Source organism: Triticum urartu, chromosome 2A (genome assembly GCF_056163025.1).
Source record: "Triticum urartu cultivar PI428250 chromosome 2A, HENAU_Tu73, whole genome shotgun sequence".
Classification (NCBI taxonomy): Eukaryota; Viridiplantae; Streptophyta; class Magnoliopsida; order Poales; family Poaceae; genus Triticum; species Triticum urartu.
In genome coordinates, this window is record NC_141874.1 from 722,116,341 (window position 1) to 722,128,838 (window position 12,498).

A 12,498-nucleotide genomic window follows, 5' to 3' on the forward strand; every position below is an offset into this window, starting at 1 on the left:
GAGGGACTACAAGTTGCAGGTGGAGTCACATGGAGTCTTTGGAGTAGCAGCGGTACTCATGGGATAAACTCAAGTCCAATGTATATGAAAGTTTGACGCATTGACAAATTCATGGTGGTGGAGAATATTCGCCAAGGTGGAGTTTGTTAAAGTTGTGTCGAATATTGTGTACAAGGTAGGTTACAGTTGGACTCTGAGTAGTATTGTGTTTAGATAGGATATGGAGTCCTAGTAGGACACTTGTATCCTAGGCCTCTCATATATAGCGGGGGTAGACACACGATGTAACCTATGCCAACATAATAGCACAGGCGCGCAAGGGGGAGCCGACGGCGTGTGCCGGTGCCCGGGTGGCCGGTGTGTGGTATTATGACGGTGTCACGGGAAGGAGCGCCCGTAGTCAGGCCCCGAGGATGTAGCTATATCGGTGAACCTCATTAACAAATCTCGGTGTCGTGCTCGTGTGATTGCTTGGTCCTCAGATGATCAACGATATGCCTCGGATTTATTCTAACAAAGCCTACTACCAACAACAATGGCGTGACTTCCTCTCCTACCACTCATTCAGCCAATGATGTAGAGGGAGGAGGGGAGAGGGATCAAGGATTTTGGGGAGACTCTTTAATATGGTGGAGGAGAGAGAAGGAAAGGAAAGAAATGAGATGTCATCTCGGACATTTCATGAAGTCCGACACCACATGGGAAACCCTAGCCTAGACCTAAACTTTTCTTTTGCGCAGAAGGCCGGGAAAACTTAACATTACTATCAACAACGACGGGAGAAACCTCGTCTCCCACCCTGATCATGGACGGCCCGACCCAAGGCCAACCCAAAAAATAAGGATGGGTTGAATCGAGCTTGCCTATCAACTCGGGCCTAGGCTTTGTTTTGCATCCCAAAAGAGTGTTCGGATCAGAGGCTTCTATATTACAGTTTTTTGAGCCATACTTCAGGTCGGGCTTGCATGTGTGCAGATTAGAAAGCAATATTTGGGCTAGGCTTTTGGGCTCATGCATGAGGGAAGGGACATTTTTGAGCTTCGGGCCGGGCTGAGGCTTTTAGTTTGGGATTCAAGCCTTTTAAAGACCAGCTTGAAACCTGGGCCAAAATATGCTTAGGTTTAGCGCCATCCATTGGAAGTGATCGAGTTGGAGTCGCAGGCTAGGTTTCCCTCGTGGTATGCACCTTCTTTTGTGACCACGGGTAGCATGTAAGAGCCCCGAGCTTAACAGGTTTCCCTATGCACTTTGAGAGAGGAGAGAACAACTTGGCTAGCAACCATGTCGTACCATGCATAATATGTCACGCAGTATATATGTCGCATCCATCCATGTGACGTAGCTAGTCAGTGTAGGCAAAGGGTGATCCATAATAGATCACAGTGTAGTACACCAGGTAATCGGTGTTGTGGCGTATGTAGGCAGAGTTAACGCCCAAGCCCCTGATTAGGGGTGTCCTAAGTGAGGAGGTCATTGATGAGATCGAAAATCCTGTCATTGATCCGGTTTGGGAAGACAAAGTCGATGTTGTTGATGTGGATGAAGACATCGTCGAGGACGACTTTGTGGATGGCTATGCATAGGTTCTACATGATATTGTGAGGACCCCCCCTCCCATCGATCACCGTCAACCATGGGCGATGTTTCAAAATGTTACCTATAACAGAGTGAATTGCAAAAAACATCGAAACTTCAGGCTAGGTTTGCAGGAACCACACATATACGAAATTGTGTCAAAAAGCACTATTTTTTTTCATAATTTTTGCAAAGAACACTGGTTGCTCGTTTGGACCGTTTTAAGTGTGTTTATGACAGGGGGCCCGCATCCGTCGGCGTGGCTGCACTGTTCACACGACAACGCCGTTAGACGGCGTTACACGCCGCTGGCGCACCGATTCGAGCCGGGCAGATCAAACACCCCCGAAGCGGTGCAGGCCCACTCCCAGCCCTCACTCTCTCATCCTTCTCCCTCTCTCTGCTCCCGCTCGTTCGCCGCCGCCCCCTCCCACATCTCCGACTGCCGTCGCCGCCGCGTCGCCATGGTGTCCTGGTCTAATGACGACAGCAGCGACAACTCTCACCAGTACGCCGACTCGGCTTCAGACGAGGGCATCATCAAGGTGAGTTGCTCGAGCTCAAGCTAGGGTTAGGGTTATGGTTAGGGTTGCGATTTGGGGATTTTTCTGTTGAGCTTGATCTAAAGTTTTGTTGCCTTTTCTTTTGCACCTCCAGATCCCTGAGACCATGGATGACTCCGATTTCGAGGGCACTCAACCTGACATTTTGTGCAGTGAACACTCCGTGCCAGCAGAGATGCGTGTTGCTTTCCAAGGCATCCATACCGGCAGGAGGTTCCTTGCTTGTGCTGTGAAGGTATGTGCCAAATTTATGCTAATCTGGTCATTGTTTAGTACTGATTTTATAGTTAGCAGATCTGGTGTGCTAGTTGCTTAGTGAGGTAATTGTTTATATGTGAGCATGTGCACAGTGTTGTCAGCAGATCTGCCATGTTAGTTAGGTTGTTAATTAGTTATGTATTTCCTGTGATAGTGGTGGGTTAGTGAGGTCATTGTTTATATGCCATTATGTGCATAGGGTTGGGAGCACTGATTGAGACTTGTTACTTTATAGCATGTGGATTAGTGAGCACTGTAATTGTTTAACTCATTGTGTCATACAGCTAGCTCATACCTGTTTGTTTAACTCATTGTGTTACTTTATACCTGTTTTTTACTTTATAGCATGTGGATTAGTGAGCACTTTACACTATTTATATCATTGTGTTACTTTATACCTGTTTAACACTAATATTACAGGAGGGAAGAAACTGTGGGCTAGTTGAATGGGTTGATCCATTTTGGCCAGCTACAATGGAGAATGCATTGACCAAGTTGTGGGATAAGTATGAAGAGTGCAGGAGGAGCAAGATTGAGGACAATCTAGAAAGCTCATTTGCTGTTCACAATCTGACACAACAGAAGATCAAGCTGCAGGCAAGTTATGAGAGGTTGGTTGAAGATGTCAACGGCCTCTTGGATGCCCAGGAGCAGAGGGCTCAGATGGAGAGAGGTCAGATGCAGAACAAACCTGATGAGAGCAAGCTGCAGGAGAAGTATGACATGCTCAAGAACCTGACAGCTGCTCAAGCCAATGTCATTAGGACCATGAAGTTGAAGCTTGCTGAAGAGAAGATTAAGTTGCAGGCCCACATTAATGAGCTTGAGAAGGTTGCGGAGCAGACCAAGCTGAAGCTGAATGGGATCAAGGCCATCTTAGATGAATGAGCAGTATAATGTAATATGCTGCTGTAACACCCCATATGCAACCTGCCATATTTGTATTCCAACTCTTGCCATTTTCGGCACTAAGTTATGTTATTTCTTCGTTGTCGGGTTTTTGTCTTCGTGTTGCTTTTGTCTTTGTCATGCATCTCATATCATGTCATCATGTGCATCGCATTTGCATACGTGTTCGTCTCATGCATCCGAGCATTTTCCCCGTTGTCCGTTTTGCATTCCGGCGCTCCTATGTCCTCCGGTGTCCCTTTCTACTTTTCGTGTGCAGGTATTAAACGTTCTTGGATTGGACCGAGACTTGCCAAGCGGCCTGAGTTTACTACTGGTAGACCGTCTGTCAAGTTTCGTGCCATTTGGACTCCGTTTGATACTCCAACGGTTAACCGAGGAACCGTAAAGGCCTCGTGTGTGTTGCAGCCCAACACCTCTCCAAAGTGGCCCAAAACCCACCTAAACCCACTCCATCATCTCGGTCGTTCGTTCACGATCGCATGGCCGCAAACCGTGCTCAATTTGGAGCCTCCTAGCTCCCTCTAGGTATAAATTTGTGCACCCCGTCCAAATCCCGCATCAAACCCTAACCTCTCCCTCTCCTCGCGCCGCCGGACGGAAATCAGCCGGCCGGACGTGTCCGACCCGCGCCGCCGCCGCCACGTGTCGTCGCCCGATTCGCCTGCCGCCCGCGCGCCAACATCGCCACCGCCGGCCCGCCGAGGCCCGGGGCAGGCCCCCGCGGCCCGAGCCGCCCCACGCGCCGGCGCGCCTCCGCCCATCGCCACCCGCATCGGCCTCCGCTTCCCGTCGCCGGCCGGAGCCGAGCTCCACCGCGGCCGAGTCCCCGCGCCGCCGCGCCGCCGTTTTCTCCTCCTCGCCGGCCGCCGGAGCTCCCCTCGTCGCCCCGCCGTCTCCTCTCGCCGGTGCCGCCCGGATTCGACCGGACCCGCCCTCCCCGGCCTCCTCCGGCCACTTCTCCGGCGGGGATCCGGCGAGATCCGCTGCCGCCTCGAAGCCTGTGCCCGATCTGGATCGGCTACAGTAAACCCTAGGGTTGACTTCGTCCTAGTTTTCCATTAATTTTAGCATTCTTCATCGCATCATAACTTTGCACCCGTGGCTCCGTTTTGGGCGTGTAGCATGTCAAATTGTTCGTCCCGATGTGTACTTCATTTCTTTCCACTGCACCTTGTTCATTTGAGTTCGTCTTGATGCGCTAAATGCTGTTGCAAGAGTGCTATGCAATGTTAGTTTCAGATTCTTAACAGAGATTGGACTTTTGTCATTTTTGCCATGTTTAATGTGTGCCTCCTATGATCTTGAGCCCTACATGTGTTTTGAAGTATGCCATGCCATCTTTACAGGGGTGTATGCCATGTATTTTTGTGATCTTTATGGTGACTAGCACAAGCATGCAAAGTAGATCTCGTAATGTTGCTGATTTCAGGGACTTAGAAATCTTCTAACTCTTTTCCCTGATATTATTTTTATGCCATGTATTCTTGTTCCTACAGAGTGATCCATGCCTCTTTTGAGCATGTTCAGTAAGGATGATTTTGAGATATTGCTATGCTCTATCCATCCATGTCTTTGTTTGCAATTATGGAGCAACCTAGCATGACTCAATCTTGCTCTACTTTTGCTATAAAATGTTCCTGGAAGATTGTTTACATATTAAGCAATTTTGCCGAGGTTGTTATAGTTTATCCATGCATGCTATGAGAGTGTTCTTGCCATGGTTAGCTTATTCATCATGTCTACTTGCTGGGTGTATGCTTAGTTTTTCATGCAATGCCTTGTGGTGAGTGCATCGAGCTCGTAAACATGCCTACGTGAATCTGTTTTGCCATGTTCCAGTTTTCTGCTAAGTCTGAATCTGTTAACGAAAGTTGCTATGTTCACATGGTTTCCATTGTATTTTATGATCCCTTTTGGCTTATGGTCAGTAAGGGACTTTTGTTGTATGCTTTGAGTAGCTTCATGCCATGCTTTGCCTTGCCATGATATGTTCCTGTATCATGTTGTTATCTTGCTCTAAACATTGCTTCCTGATGTTAATTCCTGACATGTTATTTTCCCTAAGTCTGTGAACCTGATATCTTTTGCACTTTTGCCATGCTTGTTTGAACCTGCTATTGAGTGAATTAGCCGTAGCTCAGTGTTCATCTTTTGTTAATCATCTTGAGTGGATCACTGCCATGTGCTTTGTTGTTATGTTAGAGTGCAGTAGCTTGTTGTTCTTGATGCATTTAGATGGCCTGGTGCTGTTAATCACAGCTTTGCGCCTTTATTGTTTTGCTTGCCATTTGCAAACCGTGCATCCGTTTTCGATGATCTTTATATCGATTTCGACCGAAATCAACTCATCTTTCCAGCGGCACTATTGGTGTTCCAAGTTGAGGCCTGATTCAATCTTTCCTTTCCAAAGCACGCATATGCATTGCATATCACATCCTGCATATCATGCCATGTTTGGCATCATGTTGCTTGTGCATTGCACCGTGGTTGATTGTGATTCCCTTTTTTTGTGTTCTTGCTTTGGGTAGAGCCGGGAGACGAGTACGTGATCGAGAAACCTGTTGAGAACGTTTACGAGGATCAAGCTTACGTCAACTCGGAGAACTTTGCAGGCAAGATGACCATACCCTAGAAATCACTTCTATCTTTGCTTGCTAGATGCTCACTCTTGTGCTATGCCTATGCTACGAACCACATGCTTTACCATGCCTCCCATATTGCCATGTCAAACCTCTAACCCACCTTGTCCCAGTAAACCGTTGTTTGGCTATGTTACCGCTTCGCTCAGCCCCTCTTATAGCGTTGCTAGTTGCAGGTGAAGATTGGAGTTTGTTCCTTGTTGGAACATGTTTATTGTTGGGATATCATTATTATATCTTGTCTACTTTAATGCATCTATATACTTGGTAAAGGGTGGAAGGCTCGGCCTTATGCCTGGTGTTTTGTTCCACTCTTGCTGCCCTAGTTTCCATCATACCGGTGTTATATTCCTTGATTTTTGCGTTCCTTACACGGTTGGGTTATAATGGGAACCCCTTGACAGTTCGCCTTGAATAAAACTCCTCCAGCAAGGCCCAACCTTGGTTTTACCATTCGCCACCTAGCTTTTTTCCCTTGGGTTTCGCGGACTCAAGGGTCATCTTTATTTTAAACCCCCGGGCCAGTGCTTCTCTAAGTGTTGGTCCAACCCAGAGCACCGTGCGGGGCCGTCCCTCGGCAACTTGGGTTACGTTGGCTCCCGTACGCTTAGCTTATCCGGTGTGCCCTGAGAACGAGATATGTGCAGCTCCTATCGGGATTTGTCGGCACAACAGGTGGTCTTGCTGGTTTAGTTTTACCATTGTCGAGGTGTCTTGTAACCGGGATTCCGAGTCTGATCGGGTTGTCTTGGGAGAAGGAATATCCTTCGTTGACCGTGAGAGCTTGTGATGGGCTAAGTTGGGACACCCCTGCAGGGATTTGAACTTTTGAAAGCCGTGCCCGCGGTTATGGGCAGATGGGAATTTGTTAATGTACGGTTGTAGAAAACCTGAAACTTAACTTAATTAAAATGAATCAACAGAGTGTGTGGCCGTGATGGTCTCTTTTCGGCGGAGTCCGGGAAGAGAACACGGTCTCGTGTTATGCTTGAACGTAGGTTGTTCTAGGATCACTTCTTGATCATAGATTCTCGACCATGCCTTTGCCTTCTCTTCTCGTTCTCTTTTGCGTATGTTAGCCACCTTATATGCTAGTGCTTGCTGCAACTCCACCTCATACCTTTTACCCTACCTATAAGCTTAAATAGTCTTGATCGCGAGGGTGTGAGATTGCTGAGTCCCCGTGACTCACAGATTCCTTCCAAAAACAGATGCAGGGACCACTGATACCGTTCCAGGAGATACGACTGAGCTCAAGTGGGAGTTCGATGAGGACTCAGGGCGATACTACGTTTCCTTTCCAGATGATCAGTAGTGGAGCCCAGTTGGGGCGATCGGGGACATTATGCATTTGGGGTTGTCTTTATTTTGGTTCCGTAGTCGGACCTTGACTATATCTGGATGATTGTAATGTTATATTTATGCTATTGTTTGAAGTGGTGATTGTAAGCCAACTATGTACCTCTTTTCTTATTTAGTACATGGGATGTGTAAAGATTACCCCTCTTGCGACATTGCTTACAATGCGGTTATGCCTCTAAGTCGTGCTTCGACACGTGGGAGATATAGCCGCATCGTGGGCGTTACAGCTGCTTATTAGTACCACCAACATGGTTATGGGATGATGAGTACTATAATTATGGTTATGTAATGACTACTATTAGATCAATGATATAGTAATATCTGAATTATGGTTATGTAATGTACCTATTTAGCATTAAGCACTATCGTGTAATATGGTACTTATTAGTTATGGTTATGTATGGATCTTCCAGTTATGCTGAATCTGATGTTGTTGGTTGGTTTTGTCAATGCCGAGAGACCCTAGACTCACTTGCTAGTTTTGTCGATGCCGAGAGACCCTAGACTCACTTGGTTGGTTTTGTCAATGATGAGAGACCCTACACTCACTTGGGTGGGTTTATCGATGTCGAGTGACCCTAGACTCACTTTGGTGGGTTTCTCGACGCCGAGTGACCCTAGACTCACTTTCATGGGTTTCTAGACGTCGAGTGACCCTAGACTCACTTTGGTGGGTTTCTCGACGCCGAGTGACCCTAGACTCACTTTGGTGGGTTTCTCGACGTCGAGTGACCCTAGATTCACTTTGGTGGGTTTCTCGACGCCGAGTGACCCTAGACTCACTTTGGTGGGTTTCTTGACATCGAGTGACCCTAGACTCACTTTGGTGGGTTTCTCGACGCCGAGTGACCCTAGACTCACTTTGGTGGGTTTCTCGACGTCGAGTGACCCTAGACTCACTTTGGTGGGTTTCTCGACGTCGAGTGACCCTAGACTCACTTTGGTCGGTTTCTCGACGCCGAGGGACCCTAGAATCATAGTAAGCATCATCATCACCAGAGTCACCAACATTTAAGATAAACATCCAAGTTTTCACAGCCAACAATGGTTCAAAGCCAACATAGGCATCATATGTTCTGAAAGCCAACAAAGGCATAATCTAGTTGAAAGCCAACAATGGCATCATAGGTTCTGAAAGCCAACAAAGGCATAATCTAGTTGAAAGCCAACAATGTCATCATAGGTTCTGAAAGCCAACAACGGCATAATCTAGTTCGCAGCCAACACAAAGGCATCACAAGCCAACAAAGACAAAGGCATCTAGTTCCCAGAAGCATAGAAGTACTCTTTCAAGTTGTATGAAGTCCTTTTTCTTCCACTTTGTCTTGGTGCTTGAAAAGTTGACCTGTTTCCTGCAGCAGAGGTAGAGGCTGTACCAGCAGTGGTAGCTTTCTTCCTGGGACCTCCTTGGAGGAGCAGCATGTGTAGTGGCAGCAGGTGTAGCTTTCTTCCTGGGAGATCTCCTTAGAGGAGCAACAGGTGTAGTGGCAGCAGGTGTAGGAGCAATAGTTGATGGAGATGGCCTCTTCCTTGCTGGTGCAGCAGTAGATGAAGATGACCTCTTCCTTGGTGGTGCAACAGTTGTAGATGCATTTGTTTATTGAAGTAGAAGCCTGTGACCTATTTGGCTGCATTTCAAAAACAGTTAAGGCTTGTGAGTTACAATGGAGACAAAATAAAGAGAATTGAGGTGCTACTATAACTAACCTGATGCTGGTTTATTCTCATAGCAGGAGCTGGGTTGAGGGGCTTGGAGCAAACATTGTATCTATGCCCTACAAGTTTGCAGTTGCTGCAAGTAATATATGCCATCCTAGATGTATCTCTTGGCGCTGGCTTCTCAAATTGGGTTTTCCTCCTCTTTGTTTGTTGCTTCCCAACCTTGTCTTTGAATACTGGAGGCTCTATGTCCTGAGTTCTTGTCCTTGGCCACAGGTTTGGACCAGGCACAAGAAATATGATATGTGCAAATGTTTTTTTATACATTTCCTTTTTGAAGAAATCAGCCACAAAGTCCTCTGGCTGCAACTTAGCTTTCACTATTGCAGAAATTGCATGATGGCAAGGCATAGAAGTCATATCCCATTTCCTACATCCACATATTCTGTCCAGCAAGTTCACTGAGTAGGTGTTTTCTCCACTAGTCACTTGGTAAATGTTAGGACCAACCATCAAAGTCTGGTACCACCTTGAGTTGTACTTTGTCTCCTCTACATTTCAGCATAGGTAGGGCAAATCTCCCAATTTGCTGTCTCTGTCTTTGTTCTATTCTTGTTAAATTTGACCATCAATTTTGTCCTAATTCCTTCTATCATGGTCACTATTGGCTTGCCTCTGACATCTAATATCATTTTATTAAACGCCTCACTGATGTTGTTCACTACTAGGTCAGTTTTGCAATTAAAATCCATAGCATGCCTAGCCCAAGTATGAACAGGTATTTTGTGAAGCCATGTTCAAGCAGCCTTACACTCTCTTTTCAAAGCATTCATTGCATCAAGATGTTCATTCTCAGTATAAGAGTAGCTAGCTGCGTCCATGTGTTTCTTTAATTCATCACCTCTAAAACCAGCTGTTTGGAAATTCTGATAGATATGTCTAAGGCATAATCTTTGTGGATAATTGGGGAAAACATGGTTTATTGCATTTAAAAGCCCTTGTTTGAAACAATGGGAAATAAAGCTAAGCATTGGTCCTATGAAACAATGAAACAATGAAGCTAGAGCAATGTGCATATGAAACCATGAAACCTAGTGCAATATTGTATGAGAAGAGAAGTTTACCTTTTGTCTATCAGAGATGATGGTATAATAACCAAACTTCCCACTTTCTCCATCAAGTGCATCTTTAAACTGTGTTAAGAACCATGTCCAGCTGTCTTTGTCCTCTTTGTCAACAACTCCAAATGCTATAGGGTAGATATTATTGTTCCCATCCCTTCCTGTTGCAGCAAGGATCTGTTGACCTGTTGACAGCTTGATAAAACAACCATCTACCCCTGCAAAGCTGAAAATTGTGAGAAGATAGTGTATATAATGTGAGCACATAAACAATTCACAACTTAGTAAATGAAATGTACCTATGAATGGCTTGCATCCATTCAAAAACCCTTCTTTGCAAGCACTTCGACAGAAAAAGAGGCCATGAAACCTAGGATTTTTTTCTTGGGTGCTCTGGTAGATGCCTAGTAGTCATACCACATCTAGAGCCTGGGTTTGTATCCAACACAGCCTGCAAATAATCTCTTATTCTAGTGTATTGTCCTCTCTGATCTCCTTCGACAACCTTCAATGCTTGCTTTCTAGCCCTGTAGGCCATATGGGTGGACATCTCTATTCCATATTTCTTCTTCAGTGTCTGCATTATTGTGGTGACTGGTGTGCCAATATCAACTCTCATCATTGCCTCACACTAGTGTGCAACCCATTTTACAATGACCTTGGTGTTCTCTCCTACTGCTGGGCATGTGCGCACAAAATTTGCCTTCCTTATGCAAAAAGTAGTCTCATTTGCAACAACAGAAGCTGCAATAAAGAAAGGGCATTTTGTATTTGTGCACACAACTATGATGCTGTCATTGCAGTTTTCATGGAACTCATAATTCCTATTCCGAGTTATGTGCAATGTCTGAATTGCTCTCCTAAACTGATACACATTGAGGAAACAAAGTTTTCTGCAAAACTGCTCCTCTGGGTTCTCTCTCTCCTCACTGTACCAGATCCTTGGCAAAGATCTCACTGAACTGCTCCTAGTTCGGTTGCTCATATTTGTAACTAGAAACAGGGGCTACGGATTAAACGAAGATTGGCTAAGGATGAGGTGATGATGCATGTCGGGAATGGTTCCAAGGTCGTTGTGATCGCCGTCGGCACGCTACCTATACATCTACCTTCGGGATTAGTTTTAGACCTGAATAATTGTTATTTGGTGCCTGATACGTCTCCGTCGTATCTACTTTTCGAAACACTTTTGCCCTTGTTTTGGACTCTAACTTGTATGATTTGAATGGAACTAACCCGGACTGACGCTGTTTTCAGCAGAATTTTTTTTGACAGAAAGACTGTAAGGGAACCCCTTACAGTATAATTGGTGCAACAAACCCAAATTGCAAGTACCATGCCTTGAACCTGGGTGGGTGGGAAGGCATCAGCCCCTTCCCACCACTAGGCTATGCCTTAGTCTGCTGTTTTCAGCAAAATTGCCATGGTGTTGTTTTATGTGCAGAAAAACAAATATTCTCGGAATGGCCTGAAACTCCACGGAACATCTTAGAAAAAATAATAAAAAATCCTCGCCAAAGATGAAGACCAGGGGGCCCACACCCTTTCCACGAGGGTGGGGGGCGCGCCCCCCTCTAGGGCGCGCCCCCTACCTCATGGGCCCCCTGGATGCCCTCCGACGTCAACTCCAACTCTATATATTTGCTTTCGGAGAGAAAAAAATCAGAGAGAAGAAATCATCGCGTTTTACGATACGGAGCCGCCGCCAAGCCCAAAAACCTCTCGGGAGGGCTGATCTGGAGTCCGTTCGGGGCTCCGGAGAGGGGGATTCGTCGCCTTCGTCATCATCAACCATCCTCCATCACCAATTTCATGATGCTCACCGCCGTGCGTGAGTAATTCCATCGTAGGCTTGCTGGACGGTGATGGGTTGGATGAGATTTATCATGTAATCGAGTTAGTTTTGTTAGGGTTTGATCCCTAGTATCCATTATCTTCTGAGATTGATGTTGCTATGACTTTGCTATGCTTAATGCTTGTCACTAGGGCCCGAGTGCCATTGAGGGAGTCCTGGATTAGGGGGTGTCCGGATGGCCGGACTATACCTTCGGCCGGACTCCTGGACTATGAAGATACAAGATTGAAGTCTCCGTCCCATGTCCGGAAGGGACTTTCCTTGGCGTGGAAGGCAAGCTTGGCGATACGGATATATAGATCTCCTACCATTGTAACCGACTTTGTGTAACCCTAACCCTCTCCGGTGTCTATATAAACCGGAGGGTTTTAGTCCGTAGGACAACATAGACAACAACAATCATACCATAGGCTAGCTTCTAGGGTTTAGCCTCTCCGATCTCGTGGTAGATCTACTCTTGTACTACCCATATCATCAATATTAATCAAGCAGGACGTAGGGTTTTACCTCCATCGAGCGGGCCCGAACCTGGGTAAAACTTCGTGTCCCTTGCC

General features: G+C 46.2%; 1 protein-coding gene and 1 pseudogene across 1 annotated transcript; one reads left to right on the forward strand and one right to left on the reverse strand.

The window, feature by feature from the left end:
* Positions 1-979: 979 nt before the first annotated feature.
* Positions 980-3,284, forward strand: LOC147987169 (uncharacterized). Its single transcript, XM_087540265.1, has 3 exons — positions 980-2,120; positions 2,233-2,373; positions 2,817-3,284. The coding sequence occupies exons 1-3, from the start codon at positions 1,641-1,643 to the stop codon at positions 3,282-3,284; spliced, it is 1,089 nt and encodes a 362-aa protein (XP_087396391.1). The 5' UTR covers positions 980-1,640.
* Positions 3,285-8,598: 5,314 nt separating this feature from the next.
* Positions 8,599-9,624, reverse strand: LOC147987170 (uncharacterized; annotated as a pseudogene).
* Between the last annotated feature and the right edge of the window lie 2,874 nt (positions 9,625-12,498).